Source organism: Schistocerca piceifrons, chromosome 3 (genome assembly GCF_021461385.2).
Source record: "Schistocerca piceifrons isolate TAMUIC-IGC-003096 chromosome 3, iqSchPice1.1, whole genome shotgun sequence".
In the NCBI taxonomy this organism is placed as follows: Eukaryota; Metazoa; Arthropoda; class Insecta; order Orthoptera; family Acrididae; genus Schistocerca; species Schistocerca piceifrons.
The window spans coordinates 278754615-278778831 of NC_060140.1; the positions used below are offsets into that span (position 1 = coordinate 278754615).

The 24217-nt window shown below is 37.4% G+C and overlaps 1 protein-coding gene across 1 annotated transcript in view; it reads right to left on the reverse strand.

Moving 5' to 3' along the window:
- The window catches only part of LOC124789390 (serine-rich adhesin for platelets-like), a 371977-nt gene that overhangs the window by 15416 nt on the left and 332344 nt on the right, over positions 1-24217 (reverse strand). Inside the window, exons 13-14 of the mRNA XM_047256721.1 lie at positions 9440-9574; positions 1955-2427 (exon numbers count right to left, since the gene is read on the reverse strand). Of these exons, the coding sequence (XP_047112677.1) occupies positions 1955-2427; positions 9440-9574 (608 nt within the window). The remainder of the gene's footprint in view (positions 1-1954; positions 2428-9439; positions 9575-24217) is intronic.

Below are 24217 nucleotides of genomic sequence, written 5' to 3' on the forward strand. Positions count from 1 at the left end.
AATTAGTAGGTCAAAATTTCAGAAAAGAGCTACAGGATTCCAAGGGGTGCACTTCATGAACATGACTGAACATATGTCTACAACTGGTATATCAAGGAGGTGTGCAATTTGCAGCACACTAAGCAAACTTAAATGTAGTAAGTTAGCATGCACTACTTGCAGTGCAGACAGTGCTTTGGAACCTTCCATCAGCAGAAGTAAGCATGAGAACAAATCTGGTGTATAATTTGTGATTTTATGTGTTTATATTTTGTATGCATTTATGTGTATGAATATAAAAAACAAAGATAACAACAAATAAAGCTTCCATTTCTTCTGTTTATTGCTATTTTAGTAAAAGACCCCACAAAGTGGTTAACTTATCGACCACAAAAATAGCACTTCCACAGGGTGGATTGTGCTCAATATTTTGTCAAGCATTAAAATTTGTATTAATTAGTGATACAAGATTTTTCAAATCTTGACTTTTTTATGCTCTTGGGTATGATTAGATTTCAGTGCACTCTATTAAAGAGGAAGTTTACCCTACAAAGAATTAATAGTGTCTGCCTGAATTCTGTATTTTACCTAATGTGGGGTCTCACTTGATCTAGTAACCACAGGGATTTGTACACTAGTGGATCCCTGTATGTGTTTTGCTAATAGATTTGCTAACTTGTCCTGATGGAAGCAGATTATTTGAATGAAAAAATAGTATTTGGAGATGAAGTAGCTATACATATTTCAGGGAAGGTGAACACACATTGTACTAATTTTTAAGATCACAAAAGTCACATATGTCCCTGGATAGGACTTTTTCCTTCACTGAAGATACAGAGACATGATACATGATAATATGGATATTCCTGTAGGTCAAAGAGGACAATGCTTACTTCAGTTTTCCAAAGGATAGTACCCTTCCAAATTTCCAACATGATGGTTGGAACCATGTTGATGCCCTACATCACAATGATGGATTGGATACACAGATGATGGAGATGAATCAATGCTGCAGAGATTAAGATACGCTGCACATGCTGCTCTGTTGACTCAGTACTAACCTGTGAGTGAGCAGATCATCTCAGCAGCTGTTGCACTTATTGACAAAGACTTATTATGAAGGGTTTGTTATGTATCTGATATTCAAATCCATGTAAGCTATGTGACACATGATATGACAATTAAATGTTGTTAACATTCTGAAAATAACCTCTGAAAGAAGAATGAAAATCAGAGTTAAACATGATGTCAAAAAAAAAAACTATCTGAACTTCCTTTCTATCAATACCAGTCACAGTACAAACAATGGTTTGAGGACAATTAGCTATATCATCCCAGTTCCAATGAATCACCACTGAACACTCTGTAGCTTCCTTTGTCATCATATTGACACAAGTATCTTACATCACTGTGCTTTGCTGCATACCTCCAGTTGCAAAATGCTACTGTTTTCATCACTTTACAGTGTATCTCTTGTAAGGTCATAGTTTGTATCATTACAGGGTTCACTGCAATCATTTTCTTCCAAATAATGTCAAGTTCTTACAGCTTCTACTTTGTGGGGGTCAGACTTATTGTCACTCCCAGAGCTCATGACACACAGACTAACAATTTCACAAACATACAACTAGTGCCATGTAATAGTATGTCTGCTGAAAACAGTGAGTTACAGAGTCACATGTTGCATCTACAGTGCTGTAAGGGGGGAGGGGGGCACCCATCATTGTACTGCAATGCAAGGAACTGTAGTGATGACTGTATCCATTATTTTACTTGAATGGGTTACCTACCATGTGGGACATAGCATGCTGTAAATATTATATATATGAAGTGCTCATATTACTGTAAAATACTACTATACTACAAATAGGTCATGGAAAAAAATAATTTCTGTTATTTGGTGTTTCGCTATGTGCAGTTATTTTAACCATTATTTACACAATACTGTGTGGATAGATAAGCATAAGGTACATACCTAGAGGAATCCATTGTAGAAGGCCTTTCTTTTGTTGTGTTGAAATACGTCTGTGGCGGTTTTGGAGGTGGACCACGAGGATTTGTCAGTTTAAAGGATTCAAGTGATTCCATCTCCACACTTTCTGCTGACTTATCAGGAAGTCTATTGGAAACTCTCATCTCACTGTTTGTTCTTTTTGCATCTGTTCTATTTATAATCTCTACAGTTTTGTGTGATGCTGAAGAACTTATTGATGTTGATAATTTTTTACTTAATTCTTTTACTAAAACTTGTCCATGTGCTGAATTTGTCAATTTTCTAGGAGACACAGAAGATGTACTCATATTGTCATAATCAGGTGTGGGACAGGATGGTGGTGTACTTGTGGGGGATGATTTAACAGAAAATGAAGATGATGTAGAAGAATCTTGTTCATAGCCATTAATTCCTTTACTTATCTGAGATTTGCTGTTATTTCCATCAGTTTGCACCTGAAACATAAATAAATAAATTTATATGTTTGAGCACAGTCACATTAAGAGATCTATTTTTACAGTTGGTAATGGTAGGCTTACCACCAACCAGTTTTATCCACAGCCAAGTTGACAATGCACTTGTGGATGGTGATACCTGGCCCAGATGTAACTTATTTAAATACTAGATGTGGCAGACATTTTCATCACCAAGATTAACTGGTAAGGGGAAGAGAAATGGTAGCATAAATCCAAAACCTCTCTGCAGGGTTTGATGAGGAGCACTTGCACTAAGACTGGAATAGAGGTTTGTGCAAACTACAATACTGATATGCTTAATCACATGTGAACTCAATCTTCCAGACAAGTCTTTTCCCATACACTCTTAACTATACAGTGTAGACACCTTCTCAAGAAATCATATATAGATCGTGTTGACAACTACATACCAATATCATTCACATTAGTGTTCTCAAAATCTCTTGAAAAGTCAGTGTTCTGTAGAGGCACTGTTTGTTTGAATTATGTCAGCTTATTAATAGAGTTACACTTTAGCTACAGAAATGACTCATCAGTTGACCAGTAATTTAATTCTTTTGTGTGCAGCAAAAGCAAAAGAACTCAATTATTACACGTTGTTTCTCAGGCACCACCATATTTACATTACACACCACCACCTTACATGTTCCAATTCAGAGCCCTCTAGTGACAGAAGGTAGCAAATAAGTAGACATGAAAAAATGACAGAAACTGCATAATAAAACACATAATGTTCTGCAGGTAGTCAGTTCACAGCTAAAATAAATGGACTTGCAATTAGATCAGAACTTAGTATCTTTGTGTAATGCAGCTATGGAGGACCTTCTACTCCCTCACAGTAGTGACATGATAATGTAGTGGAGGATATCATAACTAATGGACTGAAGATAAAGGGAAGCTCTAATGGAAGATACATTTTCATGACTTGGAGAACTTCAGCATGACAGATGACCTGCACTCATTCAATGACTGGTGACTCTGAGGGAGTCATGTCCTCCTTTTCCATTCAGAAAAGTAGATGTGAGTGTAGCATCTTGTTTCAACATGCTTCTGAAAGAAGTTTTGGTGGCCAGAGAGAGACTAAATAATTTCTAGGCCATGTTTTTCTCTTCTTGAATTCTTGTTCTCTTCTGAAATAGCAAAAGTCCATTTCCCAGATACTTTTGCAAGTTACTGAAAGGTATGGACACAAAGAAATATCTTTCTTACAATGTCAACTCAGAATTGTTACCTAACTCAAGTATGCTGATATGTAATTTCTATAATTTTGTCAATTCAATCAGGGTAAATGTTGGAGTCATTTTTAAAAATAGGACATGACAACCTCCCTGCCCATTATTAGTAATGTGAAATTAACATGTTATACAGATGTATGATATTAGAATTGTTATCCATTTAATGAAGTGAAACAGACTATGATTGCAAACTACTATTACAGTGATCCTGTTCACTAACTATGGAAATGTTTTTCTTTTAAGTGAAGACACTGGTGCACAGTCTTGTAATCAAAAACTTCATGCTCCTTTCATCTCTTCCTCTTACTGGCTGATTACCAGTAATTGAACAGTCTTCCACCATCTATCATCTCCAGGCAAGGAAGCACAGCATTGTTGTATGCCAATTACACTGTGCTGCACTTTAAAATTTTTGGAATTATGTTTTATGACTGTAAACTGATATTTAGAATATTTTTCATTCTGATTTCAAAAAAGATTTTGAGTTTTATGTATCATGTCAGATTTTTGTACACATCACATCTCAACTTTTAGCTGAAACTGCTTTTTTGCCCCTAACAGGGAATGATTTAACTGAATTAAAAATACATTACTTGTTTTGTAATCTTCTATGGAATCACTACACACTGCATTAGGGTAGACAATGATGTATGTTCAGTTAAAATGCTATCAATTATTAAAAAAACCACAGCATATGTATCACAATTTAATTTCCCTGCAGTGATTTCACTGCATCAAGTTCTTTCTGACATGGGGTAAAATTTCCCTTCCTTGATTGCCTCCCATCATCAGTATCATCTCTCTTTAGCAGATAATGGTAATCTCTCATCATTTTCGTTTTCCACCTTCCCTGCTATCTCTTTACCATTTCACTGATATCCTGGTGGAATCATTCTCCTTGTTCTTCACTGACATCGCTAAGATTTGTGGGGAAAATCAATATGTGAAAGTAGAAAATGGAGCTTCACACTCATATTACATTCTAATTTCATGAAACTTTGCAACATTATTTTAATGCTGTGCTTATAATTTCAATGTTTGTTTCTGCCCAAAAAGCTGGCCACTATTTCTTTAAATGAAACCCTAGCCCTTTACTCCACTGGATTCAATGTACTTTCAAACAAACTGTCTTTTATTAACTTTTTGATTTGCGACCCCACGAAGATTCCTTCTTTAAGCTTCTCATAAGATAATTTTAAACAACATCTTTCCAAAAGTAGGAAGCAGTCACCATCTTTTGGAAGGGCTGACTTGGAACAGAGTGAATTCTACAGCAGCGAAGCTCATATTGATAATATACTCAGCAAAATAAAATATCTAGATGAAAGCAGAAATTACATTAAAAGCATAATACAGCTGTTCTTCCTGTTACATTTCTTTCTGTTTGACATCAATAACTAGCAAGCATTTCAACAATATGTTAATCATAGTCAAAATGTATATTCCAAGCAGAAACAGTCACAATACCAGACGTTGGAAGAAAGGAGCCTTATCAAGGAATATGTACTCTAATTGCTGGGATACCTTCTATTACTCCATATCCATTTTCAGTGTCTTCCATGTTAAAACAATCTTCACTTTTTGTTCTTATTCTGCCTATTTTCATTGCCTACCTTTCAGTCCTGTCTTAACCAGTTTTATATTTTCTCCTGTCTTGGTTTTTACACACTTATTTCAGTTATCACTGCTCTTGCCCATTCTTCTTTTTTAGTGTTGTTTTTTATTTTATTCGTTTTTTTCAAATTCTTTCCCAGCTTTTATAACCATCCACAAGCCACTTGAAGCAACAGAGTGCTTATGTTGACTGTAGTTTATTTTACACCAATAAGCACTTTTGAATGATTTTATAACCATTAATTATAATACTTACAGAACCAAGCAGAGATTGATTTTCTGTTGAGTTTCACAGTTTGACAAAAATTATGTAATTGTCATAACACTCCTTCCTAGCACTGTGGTCAAGATTTGTCAAATTTATTTTATTTTATCTTTGTTGGTTGGTATCTTTCCTGTCACTAGTCATCAGTTAACTTAATGGAATGCAACTGTGTGTGTCATCTTCTGTGGATGATGTAATCTCTGGTCTGCGTGTTACTGTATTTTAGCTGATTGTGTATCATATTTTCCGGAGCAGAGAGTGAGACCAGTCCAACATTTGCCTCAACAAGCATGGAAAACAACGTACAACCACACTGAAGCTAGCTAATATACCACACCAGTGGTGGTTAATGATCTGTGGGGATTTGATATGCATTCGGCTCAAATTCCTGTCTTGCAAGCTAGCTCACTGCACGTTAAGCTTCTGTGTATGGGCAGGTTACATTGCCTTAACTCTAGTTACATGAATAATAGCACTTGTCGTCTACACAGTGTTACTATTTTTATTACTCTCTTGTATTTGTTATCCTCAATGAAATGTATAATATGTGAATGAGTAGTGTCAGTTATAAACAGCCATGCAAAATTCCATAGATCACTAGAGAGGTGGTATTTTCTGCAACCTCTCTAAGGCCTTTGACTGTGTGAATCACAATATTCTCCTAGATAAATTGACTTTCTATGGGAATGATGATGTAGCCAACCACAGGATGATGTCGTATCCAATCAAAATAATGCAGAAAGTTATATTTAAAAGGGAACTTCATCAACTCAACCTTGTATTTTCTTGAGAAAAAAACACGAGCTAGATATCAACCCCAGTAATTGATCTAACGTGAAAATTCGGGCCATTATGTAGACACATAGCAAACAAAATCTGTTTCACATGGACAAAATTGTAGTTGTCACCTCATCTTCTGGGAAAGTGAACATGGAACTTTTACAGAAGTGGTGACAAGAAGTGTTTTATAAAATCATCTGAGATGATAACAGATCAATTTTAACAGTGGACTGGTTTCCTGGTCACAAAAGTTTGTCAGTGGACACAGAGTAGTAGACACTACCATTTCCATATTGACAATACCAGCAGGTGGCACAAGATACTACCAACTGCTAGACATAATTAGCTTCTGTGTGTTCCAGGGGTTTGTCTGGAGGTTTACAGACTTTCAACAACTTCTGGGTGTTGATGTAAACTTTAGTGAGTGGAACACCATCTTGCAAATGCAGCTGCTTCTTCATAGGCAGTTATGTACACCAGTGTTTAGGTCAGTCTTCCAATATGCTTGGTAATGAAGTGACTACACCAGAGACCAGAGGGGGAGGAGATTGATGTTTAATGGCCCTTCAACAATGAAGTCATTAGAGATGGAGCGCAAGCTCAGATTAGGGAATGGTGGGGATGAAAATCAGCCGTGCCCTTTCAAAGGAGCCCTCTTGGTATACATCTGAAGTGGAAATACTGTTTTGATGCTGGTGAAGTGTTATGTTCATTATGTCAAAGTGCGCAATTTCTAATGTGTAGCTGGTGTCAAAGGATCCCTCTGCTTTGAACATTTTTATATTGTGATTCATAATTGCAGTGGAAACAAATGAGACAGTTTTTCGACATGTAGCCTAGGGTAATTTAATTTTGAATATCATCAGTGCACATTATTTTCTTTGACATGTGAAGCTGACACTATTGAAGTGGAGTACACTGGTAAGAGTTGCACTATATGGGTTGCATTTCCTACTATTATTCCCTCCTTCACTTTCCTAGGTCTTCACATTTGTCACTTCACTGCACAATACTTCGTATTTGAGCAATGCTGAAATAGTGAAGTGGGGTGCATGACAAACAACCTGAGCACGTGAATGCTTAAAAGCTTACGGTGAGAGAGCCATACCTGTGTAGTATTGGCATAATGGCCCGAATTCTTGAGTGAGATCAATTGATAGGGTTGATGTCTAGCTCGTGTTTTTTTCTCGAGAAAATATAAGGTCAAGTTGACGAAGTTCCCTTGCAAGTAATTCAAGCAATATAGTCCAGGGACATAGCTCTGGAGGGAGATAAATCACTTACGGGTTCCCAAGGTTCAATCTTCGGTCCACTACTGTTCCTCATATATGTAAACAATATTCCATCTAGTATACAACAAGCAGAATAAGTTGCAGATGACTATAGTATTGTAATTAATCCAAGCATATATAAATTGAAGAAATGGTAAACAAAGTTATTAAAAGTATCATTGACTGGTTTTCTGTGAATGGTATCACCTTCAATTTTAAAAACACAAAACATATTCAGTTCTGAACATCTAGAGGTACTAAACCAATGGCAAGTGTAACACATGGTGAAGAAATAATAAATAGGGTGGAAACTTCCAAATTTTAGGGGTCCATATTGATGAGAATTTAAAATTGGAAGAAACACATTTTGGAACTCCTAAAACAAGTTAGTTCAGCCACATTTGCACTTAGAATAACTGCAAATCTTGAGGAGAGACAAATCAGTAAGTGGACATATTCTGCAAATTTTTATTCGATTATGTCATATGGAATAATGTTCTGGGGTAACTCCTCTTTAAGAAAGAAAGTCTTCATTGTACAAAAATATGCTTTAAGAATAATATGTGGTGTGCACCCACAATCATCTTGTAGACTTCCATTTAAGGAGTTGGGTATTCTGACAACTGCTTCACATTATATTTATTCCTTCAGGAAGTTTGTTGCAAATAATTCACTACAGTGCAAAAGGAATAATAGGGCACATAATTACAGTACCAGAAGGAAAAATTACATTCATAACTCCCAATTATGTTTACTTTAGCAGAGAAATGGGTGCACAGTATCCAGTGACATAAAATGTCTGACAGACAATAAAGTAAAATTTGATAACAAACTGAGAAAGTTTCTTCTTGACAACTCCTTCTATTCCAGAGAACAACTGAGTGCCACAGTGGTTAACACACTCACATTCAGGAGAACAACAGTTCAAACCAGCTACTGGCCATCCTGATTTAGGTTTTCTGTGATTTCCCTAAATCACTTCAGGTAAATGCCGGGATGGTTCCTGTGAAGAGGTACAGCTAACTTCCTTCCCCATTCTTCCTTAATCTGATGGGACAGATGACCTTACTGTTTGGTCCCCTCTCCCGAATCAACCAACCCACCAACCAACCAATCCACAGAAGAATTTCTACATTGTAGCAAAAGACAGATTCCTACTTACTGTAAAGAAGACATGTCAAGTTGCATATCGACACAATTAAAAGACACTTACATATAGCTTTCAGCCATAGCCTTCACCAGTAAAAGAGACATACATACAATGACTGACACACACACACACACACACACACACACACACACACACACACACAAAAACATGTGTGCGCGCGCACACGTTCGTACACACACATGCAAGCAAGTACACACCTCACGCACACATGACCGCCAACTCCAGCATCTCAGGCTAGAATGCAACTATCATGTGGGATGCAAGCAACAATCTGGAGGGAGCACGGAAGAGAAAGGGATAATAGTATACGGGTAGGGAGAGAGATGAACACTGTCTGGTGGAGTGTGTAGGGACTAGACTTCTAACAGGCATAGTGTCAGGAGGTTATAGGGCAGGGGGGAGGGGAAAAAAAGGAGCAAAAAAAAGAGAGGAGTAGCAAAAGATGGGTGGATGCATTAGCAGAGGGCTGCAAAATAAACAGGGCGGGAGATGAGAATGGGGAGGAGACGATAGGACAGAGGGGGTGGAAACTGTTTGTGTAACTGTAATGTTAAAGGTGGTGGGCAGGAATTACTAACTCAAATCAAATCTGTATATCTTCTGTTTATTTTTTTTATTTTCTATAGACAGAAATTATACTGAAATAATATCATACCTTGTGTCTTAGACTGTGACCCACTTGCTCGTTTTCACTTATGAGATTCTTCTTTTTTAAAAATGGATGATCAGTCTTTTGTGAGTGGTGCTCATCTTTGTTTTCTGCCTTCTGGGACTTTTGTGCATAGCGTTCCTGTAATTAGACACATACAGTTTAGATGTATTATAGGTAGAATTTAATTAGTTGAAGGCACTTTGACAATCAAGTAACTGCAATGGGAGATTACAATATATAGTCACTGATGATTAAGTTATTTAAGGTGATAGACATCAAGTAAATAATCACTTGTAATAGGGAATATGTGATACATAGTATAGGAAACAGAGTCCTTGGTACACAAGGTAATGAAAGGAACCATATTTTTGTTAATGTCATCAACTGTACATGTAATAATGTGATGTCATCATATACTAGTAATTGTTGAATCTTCTATTCACAACATACAATGTAGTAAGCTTTTACAATCATTTCCAGGTAGTGAAAGGAGGTAAAATGTTGGGCTAATGCAATTACACACAATTGTAGGCAATACGGACATTCATATAAAAATTGTCGTTAATTTTACATTACTTTCTTTTGTATTTATTTACTCAATCCTACAGGTTGATCACCATTAACATGCCATCATTCCATGAGGCCACAGAGAGACTTGGATTTCAACCCAGGGCATTGCTGCAAAGTCTAGTGACAAGGAATTTCACACCACCATCTCTCCTTCACCTGCCAATCCAATACTAGCGATGAAAACCTTTCCATCACCAGGAACTGTCCCAGCTATCTGTGATTCAAGCACCTTCACACAATACCTATACCTAGGTTTCAACAGATATAAACCTCTCTTTCTCAGAAAAAGTAATAACACCTAAAAATACGATATGTTATAACCAATGCACTGTCAAGAACAAGGCAATGGTTGGAATAAACTTTTGGCATGCAACTGGTTGGCTGTATGATTCCCAATGCATCCCTAATTCTACAGTTGCTGACTCCTGCCATTTTCAGCAGAGATTATGTAAAATGGCAGAATAGTTTAGAGTGCTGAAAACATTTATATATCAATGTGAAACTGCATCTTGTAGCAGGCAGTGAAAGGGAAACCAAAATATTGACATACTAGACAAATATTTGCTTAAAACACTTGAGAAATTTGTGAATGGAAACTTCAGCAACACAACAGAAAGCATTACAAGAATTTTCCAAAAGCAACTAAAAAAAGAGAAGCTGCCAACTCAGAATGTAGCTAACATAATGCTGCCATTACTTGCAGCTGAGGATATAAGTGATTACATAGTAAAATAAAATCTCAACAAGCCTGAATTAACAACTTCATAAATTGATGAAATGGTTTTGGTTTTAAACTTTATAGATGGTGTGGAAGCTACCTCAGCAGACTCTGGTTAATTTCCCATTTAACAATAGCATGTAAAATATCTATGTCTTCTTAAGAAGATATAATGTAATTGGATGGATAAAAAACATCTAACCACTAAGCGACAGCAGGAGAACCGATATAAAAAGGTATTGAAGTCTGCAAGCTTTCAGAGCCAGTGGCTCTTTCTAATGGCAGAGGGGTTCAAGAGGAAGCAAGAGGGGTGAAGGAAGGACTGTGAGGTTTAGGAAACAGACAGAATTTGGAAAAGTAATCCAGAACCCCAGATAAAGTGAGACTTACGAGACAGGATAAGGAAAGGCAGATTGTTGGGGACAGCACTGGACAAGATTTTCCAATCTGAGAGCTTAAAGTGGAAGGCAGGCTAATATGCAAGACAGAAGTTACTGACAAAACATTGTCAGTGCATTTTATGTGGCAGCGGAAGGGGTGGAGAGGGGGGGGGGGGGGGGGGGGGGGGGGAGGATAGACCCCACAGGTGGCAGCAATGCAGAAGACGTGCTGTTGGTGGTAACAGACAGAGACTGCAACAATGAGGAAGGGGCTGCCCAGTGCTCCTGCAGAAGGACAGCATCTGTGCAGCCAATATCAGAAAATAAAATATATCCTTTCTTACAGAAAGATACTTGTAGATTATTTGAATAGGAGGTCTGTTCAAAAAATTCTGGAATTTTGACCACAAAATCTTTCTATGCTTACATTTTACTTATTCTGCATGGTCTCCTCTGAAATACTCTGCTTCACAATTGATACACTGCTCCCATTGCCATTTCCACTTCCTGAAGCAGTCTTGACATGCCTCTTGCTGGATTGCGGAAAGTGACGTCTGTGAATTTCCTTTTATCTTGTCTATCATTGAAAATCTTCATCCTTTCAAAAGGGTTTTCAATGCTTGAAATAAAAGAAGTCTGCAGGGGCCAGATCTAGAGAGTATGGAGGAGGAGGCAGTGCAGTGATTTCGTTTTTTATGCAATAGTCATGCACCAACAGGGATGAATGTATGCGCGCGTTATCGAGATGCAAGAGCCATGAATTGTCTCACCTCATTTCAGACCATTCCCTTCTCATCGCAACACATCCTGATAGTACCATTGATTAACAGTTTGTTTCTATGCCATGAATTCATGATGACCTAATCCTTCAAAGTCAAAGAAAACTATCAACATGGGTTTGACATTTGACCTGACCTGACGAGCTTATTTTGGTCTTGGAGAACCTTCGCCAATGCATTCCAAGATGCTGTGTCAGGATTTCATGACATGATCCAACTGAAATGTTATATTCTTCTGCAATTTATTGGACAGTCAGTCTTCGATTGGTATGCACAATCCTTACATAAACATCATTGGTAGATGTCAAAAGGTGTACTGAATGAAGGTCATCATTAACTTCTGTCCAGCCATTTTTAAACAGTGTGACCCATTAATAATACCAAGCATGGTTTAAGCATTCATCATCAAAGGCTTCCTGCATCTTTTGCTGTGTCTCTGTAAAAGGTTTCTTGAGTTTCACACAAAATTTAATGCAGACGCATTGCTCCTCTAACTCAGCTGTCTCGAAATTCGCAAACTGTGTGACAAAACATTCTATTCAATACAGAACTGAACAATAACTAAAGACATACAACAGTGAAACTTCTGGCAGTTACAGAAATACCAACTGCATTTCACTAGAGCACACCATTGGTGGGAAATTACGAATGTTCCGGAATTTTTTGAACAGACCTCGTATATTGCATCATCTGTCCTAACAACAGCTATAAATGGTGTGTGATCCTTCCTAGCACAGTTTACCAAAGCTGCTACAAAAACGTAAAGTAAACAGAGCCATCCAACAGGTATTATCTTCAAACTCACTAATTTTTTTCACATCTGACCAGGAAATAATATACAACACCTCAGATTTTTGTAATAAGGGTAGTACACATTAGATGTTTTGGTTGTTCAGTCAACTTAGTTATGTGGGGGAAAATCTACCACACTTCAGGCAAAACTGTAAGGAAACATAAAAGTCTCTTAGACACATTTATTCAAGAGTTAGTCACAACTGGTGCAGAGCTTTAGTCTGTCACAGTCTCTCCCAGTTTCTTTTTCCGTGTATGAATTTTTGCTAGTCACTGGACTGGTTGATTAGACTATTAGCAAGATACAAATTAAATGACACATCAAGAACATGGTGGGAGGAGTTATCTCACTATGTGGTACCTGGAGATGAATTCAGTAGCCTGTCATATAATGTACTTCCATTCCTCACAGACAAAATGGTGAGAAGCATACCAATTGATCCTAGCAGGATGTAGTATAGAGAACTGACGTATGATACAGCGAATTCAATGTACCAATAGCGGAATGAGTAGTAGCTGTTAAAAGTGACATGTTAAACCTAGTACATGACCAGTATTTTGTGGTCTCTGAGGACAGATTTTAAAAACAGGGGTTCAGTTTATTATTATTGGGGTAAAGGCAATAGCTGAGGCTGCAAACTTCATTATACAGCCATGGGCGCCATCAGAAAAAATCCGGAAGAAGTTCCCTACACCAAAGAGAATGTAGTCACACTTTTTGATGTAACAATTGCTAATTAAAACACTCTCTCAAACATATCACTGCAGACCTCACTGAAGACTTAACATGATGAAACTTTCACAATGGTGTGCAACTACCATGTTGCCTCACACCTGGTTATACATTATATTTGTTTGCGAATACATACAGTAAAACACTTATGCACAGCCAACTACTAGAACCATGTAGTGTTAGCAGAAGAGTTAGATAGTTAGTTACATATTCCATAGATCATAATTCCATTAAATGTGATGTGGAACATGTCAACTGACAGAAGCAGAACACAAACTTTTTATGAGAAATGTTTAGATGGCCACATAATATGTATATTATCCATTACAACATCAGTGGCTGCAATCATTCACATGGAAAAAGTAGCTGAACCTTAACTTCTAGCAGGTTGAGTAAGTAACGATTACCAATATTAATAATATTCTGTGAATTTCAAAAAATGAAGCTGTGGCCAATAAAAGCACAGAATGAAATTTCTTTTAACATATTTCCTCAAACATATGGAAGATTTAAATAAGATGGAGAAATAGAACAGAAAAAAGAGTAGAATAATGTAGAGAAAACAAAAGGAAATACACAGTAGGCCTCAGATCTGGAATATCAGGCTCATAATAATGCATCAGTGAAATTTTTACAATGAGTGCCACAATTCTGTAATAGTAAATAAAATATAATTTTTAGGCTCCCTATAACATTACTGCTATAGTACAAATTCCAATAACAGTCCTCATGTATTGCATAGCTAGTCCTGCAGCTCACATGCAGCTGCCAGATAATTTTATGAGGCATTATCACATTACTGGTGTTTGCTAACAACCACTCTGCTATGGAACACAAACAATCCCAACATGGTCTATTCTCAGCAATGTTTTGCATAGTAGAAATGAGAGTGAGGGGATGCAGTGTGTTCATACTCACAGAATAAGACTGAATTTGCACCAGATTTTTTTTCTTCACTTTACGCTCCATTGCATCCACTACATATTTCATTGTGTCACCGTAAAATAAGAAGATACCTCAAAGCCATCTGTTAAATCACACCACTTGTTTAAATCACACTACCTGATTGTAACATGTGAAGAATGAACAGATTGTCTTATATTCCATTATCTTGCTCTGATTAAGTATGAGCCAACACAACAAGATAAAATTCTTTAACAGCAGTGATAAAGTATACGGTTTTATCTTACCTGGAAGAATTGTTTGCTGAAGGAGAGATAAGACACTGGGTGTTGGTGTGATAAACATGAAGATTTTTCAGAGAAGTGTCCTCAAGCTAGATAATCTAAGAATTACCAGAAAGAATGAACAAAAAGTGATGCTGAAATTATACCTTTTTTTCTTTTGGTAAACAGTTTATTGTTGAAGTTATAAGTAATCATTATGTATTCACTCCCACACAGCATATACCACACATCTTGTGGGAATAATATTTAAATGTAATGTTTTACAGGATACGTCCTTAATTGCATATCATTTTATCAATGGGCTTTTGGGTAATCTCAACAATTTTTTTCAATAGTCCCAGGAAACATTTTACAACTTCATGTACATGACAGATACATTTGCTGTTATCATCAACACAGTGGTGGTGCAGCTTTAATGCTAAAGGTTTGCTTCTTCATCTACAAAACAGGTTTTATTGGATGTCAATTAAGTGCAAATAAATCACAGATAGTAATACATCGTGACTCCTCTTGAACTAAACATAAATAAAGAATTCTGAAGACGGATACTTCTTGGCCATAAAAGTACTCCAGAGAAATATTGAAAAACTCAAATGTTAGTGCTGGAAAACAATGTAACATTGTCTGACTGGCAAGCAAGAAAGACACACTCGTTGCATGAGTACACCCTGTTTGCTCACTGAAGGCACAACAAGCAGTCAAAAATGGAGACTGCACCACATTAGGAAAATATACATGTACATATGCAAGCCAAATGTCGATGGCAGGGAATAACAGAGTCCAAATAAGTGTCCAAGAAATAGCCAAGTATTACATGGTTATCATAAGTACATCCACCAAACAGCATGCAGTACACATCAGCAAACTGAGGCAAATGAGACTGAGATGGTATGTGGCAGTCATTAAATTTGCTGCTGTTGTTTACTCATGTAACCTGGCACTGTCAAATGTATCACTCTGTGTTGCACCTAGCAACGTCGCTGCACATATGCATAATTATATCAGTTGATCTGTCGATATGTCTAGTGGGGAAATACTGCATTCAAAAACACAGTGACATTGTTTAATAATGAACTTTCCTCTTTGTGCTTTATCAATAATTCATGGTACTACTTGATATTCATCCCAGAAAAGTCTTTAAGTTACATAAGGAACATTTTTTATGTGTACTGTTTTACTTCCTTTGCATCCTGTTTTGAATTGTGATTTTAAGCATAAGAGACCCATTAGCCTTTTATTGGAAACACAAGTTTCACATTTTATTTTCAATAAGGGGATTGTCTACAGAACACCAACACTTCTTAAAATGACTCACCATTACCTCTCCTTGTTATGCTGTTTATATTTACTGCAGTAAGCAGGCTGGCAAAAGATCATGGAAGAGAGAAATAATGAAGTTGAATTGAAAGTAAGTATAACACAGCAAAAGGAAAGAAGAAAGAAATACCACAAGAAAAAGAATAATGTGGATACCACAGTTTTCAAGGAAAAGGATAACAGATGCAGATACAAAACAGGCATTTGGGAAGGGAGACCGTAGACAGATGACAGGTGTAGAAGGGGCTCCAGGTTCAATTAGAAATGGAGGAAAAAAAAGAATATATGCAAAAGATGTAAGAAGCAAAAGGAAGAAAAAACTAGCATAACTTGAGACCATCCACTATTATCCTATACTGGAAATACTTAACTGCACTGATGGGAAAAAAAAAATTAAAACACCAAGAAGAAGATGTGTGACATAAACAAAAGTTGTTAGGCATGTTTCTACACCTCAAAGATGATTTAGATCCAAATTTTGCACCACACAGGTAAGAGTGGCATATAGCACCACTATGAGGATGCAAATTAGGTTTGCTTTAAATACAAACTGTAAAGGACATGAGCATTAGTTACCTTCCAGATTGGAGGTGGTGCATCGATGTTAGTCAAGAATGCTTTTATGTTATTATCAGCACCTCAATGAGTTTGAACAATGTTGTGTAATAGGGCTACAACGAGCTGGATGTTCCTTCTGTGATACTGCAGAAAAACTTGGGAGGAATGTAGCTTCAGTACATGATTGCTGACAGCGGTGGTTACAGGGAGGTACAGTCACAAGAAGATCAGGCTCCAGACAGGCAAGTGGCATTACCCAGAGGGAAGACCATGGCGTTCGGTGTATGGCTCTGGTGCAGCATACTTCATCTGCAGCAGCAATCTGAGCAGCAATTGACACCACAGCGACAAAGAACTATTACAAAATGGTTATTTCAAGGACAGCTCTGAGCCAGACACACTGTAGCACGCATGCCGCCGACCCCAAACCACCATCATTTGCAACTTTAGTGGCTTCGAGCAAGAGCTCATTGGAGAGCAGGATGGAGGTCTGTTGTGTTTTCTGATGAAAGTTGGTTCTGCCTCGGTGACAGTGACGGGTGTGTGTTGGTTAGGAGAAGGCCAGTTGAGGGCCTGGAAACAATCTATCTGTGTGCTAGACACACTGGACATACACGTGGAGTTATGGTCTGCGGCACAATTTTGTGTGACAGCAGGAGCACTCTTGTAATTATCTCACACATCCTGACTGCAAATCTGTATGTCAATCTGGTGATTTGATTTGCTGTGCCGCCGTTCATGAACAGCATTTCAGGGGGTATATTCCAATGGGATAAAGTTTGCCCACACACTGCTGTTGTAATCGAACATGCTCTACAGGGTGTCGACACGTTGCCTTGACCTCCTGGGTCTCCAATAGAGGACATATGGGACATCATCTGACAACAAATCCAGTGTCATCCACCACCAACATTAACCATCCCCGTACTGACTGACCAAGTGCAGCAGGCATGGAACTCCATCCTGCAAACTGACTTTTAGCACCTGTACAACACAATGCATGCATGCTTGCATTCAAAATTCTGGTAGTTACTCCAATTATTAATGTACCAGTGTTTCAAATTTGCAATGGCTTATCTCACACTTAATGTTATTCTGTGATCTTGCAACATTAATCACTTAAATATGCTATCCAAACAAATGTCTTCCCAAAACTTCATTACTCTTCATTAATCATTTTCTGGTGTTGCAATGTTTTCCTTCAGTGCATATCCTTTGCTGGGCACTTATTGTCATGCCGAGAAATGGAGGACATCCTATCCAATGTCTCTCTCTCTCTCTCACTACGGAATTCTGCAGCCCACCCAGTCTATGAAATGTACTTGTCAATCTTATGCCACACCTACTCCCAATTCCTTGTTACGTGGTCCATACCCCTGCAGAAAATCAATATGCAAGACCCATCTTATGCACCCACTCTTTTCCCACTTTGCCCTCTCCATCCAACACAACAGCTCTCTCCATTCGACTTGCAGTGCCAGTTCACTGTAGTCAGCCAGCCGGGAGATGCAGCTAGGCATGTGTATGTGAGTGTGTATATGTATTATGTTACCTCTGAGGTACAATTCACATCTAAATTAGCAACATACATGCCTATTGGCCAAAGATATCAAGGGAGAGGAGGGGGGATTGGGTGGGGGGGTGAAGGGGGGGGGGGGGAGGGGCAAGAGTGGGCACTTGTCCACCCCAGGAATCTGTGGTAGAATTTTTATTAGCTTCAGAATTCTCACATATAGAAATGATTTTTTGTGGTTCTACTCAACCGCAGATTTAGTGTTACTGAATGAGGTGGGAAACACTGTGCCTTTCGTAAATCCTACACTGTTTTGTTGTCAGGATGTTTACAGGAAATTATATCATGTTTTACCATGACAGTGGTTTCAGCATGTAGTGCAGGGTTGGCCAGAAATTCTGTACTTGTGCAGAGCTGCTGAACATGTGCAGCTTCCTGGTCACATTATGCACACTTACTAGATGTGTAAACAGGGAAATGAAACTGTCACCATTCATTTAGTGTGTATCTTGAAGCACAGATTATGCTGCTTTGCTTTACTCAGTAGCAGGGATACAATGTACCTGTGGCACACTTGTGCTGTTTTCACAGTGTGCAATGCAATCATGGAAAGATATTGTGTTATTCCATTGCCCTATCAACAAATGTCACAATTCTAAAATAAAACATGAAAAGAAAAAATGCCACTTTAAGCACCTAAATATCCTTCATGGCAAAGGTATCAAACGTGTCTCTCAATAATGAAAGGATAATTTTTAAGCATGTAAGTATACCTTGACCAACCAGTTTACCAAATTTTTCAGTTAACAATGGCAACCTATATAATATGGAGCACCATGAGGCACAGTTAGCAAATAACAATTTTAAATTAGGAAAAGAAACAAATCTGAAACAGGTTTATCATTGGTGATGAGAAACAATAAAGTTAATGTCGGGCACAAAAGCATGGCACATTGGTAAACGTAAGCAGTTGTAAAGATTTTCATCATTAATGCTCAATCAAAACCCTGATTTGTTCATTTTAATTATGGAGAAAAATCTTTCACACATGTAAGTAGGTCGAAACATGGACATAACTCTCTCAGCTTTGTGATGCAGGTGTGTAAATTCTTGCAGTGGAAAGTTTTCACAGAATATTCCTGTACTTCGTACTACAAAGAACTTGTCTTTCAACTGTGTATTGCACTAAAGGACAATCAGTTCCATCTGTAGGTGGAGCATCTTCAACTGATGCTGAAAACGGCTGTGCAAAGCAACAAATGATAGGAGACACAATTGCAATGTCTACAAATCATGCTCAAAATTGCTCCTTAACCTCTACAGTTATTGATATGTGTTCTTGAAATTTAGCACTTTTTTGGACCAAACCAAGGACAGGAAAATGTGCAGTGTTTTCAGACAATAGTTGGCTCTCCCAAAGAGCAAGCTTACTTTCCAACACGTCATAAATTAAATTATTTTTACTTTGCAAACTAACATTTAGGGTGTTCACGTGAAATGCAATGCCCATTAGAAGTGGAAGGTCTGATATCCAGCAAGGATCTTCTAATTTTGGTTCACTCTTTCTCTTCTCATGTAAGAAACATACTACCAGCCAAATGTAAATAAAAAAATCTTTTCAGCATTTCACTTCAACTGAGCCAGGGAACTCCAGTAAAATAAGGTAATGTTTTCAGAAAGTTCACAGCATGCACAAAAATTTGCATGACGTTTTCTAACTTACCGGTTTTGCAAAAAATGCACCTGGTGATGGATAAGCCCATATGTTTTCAGATAATTTACAGTATGCGCAACAATATGCATGACTTTTCTAACGTTACTGATTTTGCACAAAGCACCTCTCGATGTAGAATGCACTGAATTCCATATAATGTCTCTTTTATGTGTCCTAGGCTATGAGTCCTCTCTGATGGCTTGGCATTGCTGGTGCTCCATTCATGGTCACTCAGATTAACTGATTCCAGTCCATACCGACACCATCAATTGCTTGCACAACAGCTTGGCGTTTGTCTACACTGTCATAGTTTCTTTCAAAAGCACTAAGTCCAAAACTTCCTCTGTTACACATAGAGCATTTCAACACCTCTTACGTATATCACTACCTGAGCTGCATTTGTAAGAACTGCTGCTTCATGCAGTGCAACAGAGAATGCAACAAAGTATTTAGCATTATTTATTAGCTGCCTGTGCACATTGTTGGCCATAACACTTAAAGGTCGTGTCACTGTTTGTTTGGAAACATCGATTTCTTGAAACCTGCTAACATTTGTGGGACACGAAAGTCCTGCAGCATCAATGAGACAGTCTTTTACAAACTCCCCTCCAGAAAATGGTTTTCCAGATCTTGTTACTTTTAATGCAATTTTGAAACTTGCTTGCAGTACAGATATACTGTGATTGTCATTCTGAAAATTTGAAAACAGTACATTGTACAGTAAAACAGATACAAATATAACACAAGAAATGAAGAATTCAAGTGGTGGATTGTATTAAAAACATGTTGAAATTCCTCATCTATTTTCTTATGCACACTGAATTTGGCTTGCCATTCTTCACTGAAAAGTGCATTACACTCATCTTTATGAAATGAGTTTTAGTATCTTTCAATTGTGAACTTGCACTTGCTGCCTATTATTTGGTGGCACAGCAAACACTGAGTTTTCACCTACAGCTGTAAATAAGAATTGCAGTTCCCAGTCATGTTGGACTGAGAACACAGCTCTCCCATTCTTTGCTTTTTCGTAATACTTGGCTTTTCTCAGTACGTCCCACATAAGGCCACGGCCACCAGAGGGAAGAAAGCTTGTGTGTGCTTCGTTCCTCATAGTACCCTTTAAACAAGCAAGTGGAATCACCACTGCTCATTTGGTATACTTGTATAGTCACAGATGTCACTGTTCCGCTTTGCCTGCTGGCTGAGATGTGCACACCTGTGCCACACTTCCACACTTTTGCACAATATGCAGCAGTGGGGTGGCCATGATATACTGCAGTCTTGAGGAATGTAAACCTTTACAGAACATTACCAAAATAGAGCATCTGGCCTTTTCTCTGTCGCTTCCTGGTGCAGCCCAATGAGCTACAGAAAGGGACAGTTCCAACACTCTGCACAGCACAAATATAGCTGCAGTACACCAGCCCAATAACCATCCCCAATTTCCACAATAACAGCCCTTACTCTTGCTGCACATCTTAATCTCAACAGTACATCTGCATTTGACGTGTTGAGGCTTGTGAGCCAAACAGTTATGAATTCTATAGTCCAGTTTCATTAGCTACCCAATAACATGCCAAACAAGGAAGGTGAGGATCTATTTGGTCCAATCCTAAGCTGTTAAGTGATGTTTTACTGATCAATATGGTGGTTTCTGAAGGTTTCCTACATCCATATTTATATTAACACCATCAAAACATATAGTTTGGATACACTAATGAAATATGCTTACTTTTAACATTATCAAAACATGCCAATCTGTTATAAAAAAATGGCACTTTTGGAATCTTGCCTCCCCTTGGAGAAATTTCTATGGCACTTACACTATTGGCAAGACAAATCTCAACTATCTGGTACATAGTTATCCTTACTTCTTTGATTATTTAAGTTCCACCTATGACTTTCAATTCCATGCAACTTAAGACCAGATTTAAGTTACTTGAACAGTCAACAGATACCCAATATTTGAACTGTTTTAAGGATCTTATTCAGCTACAGGATGTAGGATGGAATCAGTATAGACATTTTGCTTGTTGGCATTTGTTGTCAGTGAGAGTAGACAGAGAAGTTTTTGGTACAGGGTAGGTGTAGTGGGTAGGTTCTGAAAGGGTGCAACCCATGCAAGCTTAAAGAAGCAGCTGTAATGTAGTCTCACATTTAGGTTTAAGATGTTAAAAGAAAAGGACAAACAACCAAACAGGTCAACAACAAACTGCAAGCCACAAAATGAAGTCCTTACAAACTAGAAATGAAGTTCTTATAAACTATGTTTCAGAAAACTATGAAGGATAGGGTAATAAATGAAAAAGTAAGGAAAGGGGTTGGAGCATAGACACCCTTGGAAGAAAAAGTAACAAGGGCCCATCTGAGACAATTTGGCCATGTCAAACAAATGGGCAATGGAAGTCTAGCATAATAAACTGGGCAGTAGTGGTCTCCCCCATCTATATCTTTAGCAATTATGAAGATGACGACCAGTTATGCAGAACAACACTGTTATTCTCAGTCATCCAAGATGCATTCTAAAGTAAATTCTTACATGTATGCATTGCAAATTCAGTCAAGTATAAGGTCCTATCCCATTCATAACAGCATACAAGTCTGCTGGGAAACAGGAAATTTGTAAACTCTTTGCGGAACTATGTTATCCTGCCATAAAATGAAACACAACTTTTATTTTGTGACATTGCACTCCCAAATAACAGCCAGGCTGTCACACAGCTGCCACATTTTGGAGGAGTGCATTGGTAGGACAATGTGAAGTCCTTCACTGACCAAATCGTATGAGGAATCTGTGGTTAATAAACATTTGGAGCACTTCTCCAAGTTTCAGGAATGGGACTTTGCGAAGATTCCAGTCAAAGTTCCTCTATGCTTCTGATCCATTATATGCAGGTTCATCATATGTTCAATATCTTCAAAATATAAAATACAAAAGGACCACTGATAAAGTAAAAATTAAGGTATTGCATATTCTCTTTGGCCCTTTCTCACCTATGAGAGTATGCTTAAACATAGTTCTCTTGTACCTGTATTTGTTGTTGTATAAATGTACAGATATTAGCTTAGGCTGTTTAAAACCAAATGTTTCAGATAACAATGTTTGCCTGTGTCACATTTAAGATGGCAGGACTAACAAGGGGAGGCAACAATGTTCAGATCATGTATTTACTTCAAACTTAGCACCCCTTTAGTAATCTATTAGGACAACACAATGTGCAAGTAGTAAAGCATACTACTTAAGCTGTCCTGAGAAAATCATAATAGAAGTTTTGTGTGCTGAGTATGAACCAGTGAACCACCATTCGGATCATCACACAGTAGCTGTCAAGTGGTTAGCATTGGAACTCCATATTCAGAGGATTTCTGGATCAAGTCCTGCTCTTTCTTTGATTTTTATTTTTTAACGTATATTTTTTTCAACACTGGTCATATTATTTCATATATATAAGATCTGGAAGATAATATAATGAAAAAATATGTGTATTTGTATGAACTTTTATTGAATTTCTGAAATTATTTGGCTGTTTGATCATTTCAGTTATTACAACAAATATTATAATTAGAACTATCAATAAGTAAATGACCAAATGCAGTAAGTTTTCTTGAAAATGTATGCCTGTTGTGATTTGTCAAATTCTTTATACATGTAATAGGGCAAGATGCCTAGAACTGTTGTGCAGCTGAACGTTTCCACCTCCAGGCGTAGAGATAGGCTCCTTTCGGCAGCTGACTTTCATAGTGGTAAGACCTTGATAATATAGCAACAACAAACATTGTATGTGCTAATTGTTTGAAAATGACAAAATTTACATTTTTACTTCAAAAATGGAGGTGACTCCCAATTCTTTGATTAGTGTGGTTGGTGAATTGTATGAAGATTGAATGTATAATGTCGCAAAATTTCACTTAAAAGATGCATTTGTGTACTGTGACAGTCTTCTTCAAGAAGCAGTTCTTGTTAATACAGAGTCATCAGCAATGGTTTCTGCAGGTTGGAGAGTAACTTTATCAGTCTATCATTGAAATGCTAGGAGAAAAGATACTTATTACTAATGAGGACCTCATTCAATCAAACTAAGTAGATAAAGAAGGTGCATTCTATGTAGTTGAAGATATTTTTTATATATATATATATATATATATATATATATATATATATATATATATATATATATATATATATATTTTTTTTTTTTTTTTTTTTTTTTTTATGATGAGGATTATGAGACAGCCAAAAAGAAGGGAAAAGCCAGATAGATTCTACTGAAGACAAAAATAAAAGTAGTGAGGTTGGCAAAAGAGTACCCCCACATGGAATCTACAGACTCACCAAATAAAAGGATCTCGAAGATTAAAAAGGAAAGAAGATTTGAAGAGGTGGAAAACAACATAAAAACTGGAGGAACAGTGATAAATAAATATGCAATAATTGATTCATGGACCAATGACTGCTTCATGCGGGCTTGCAAGAATCAAGTGATTGTACATTTTTATCAACTTTACATTTAATTTTTACA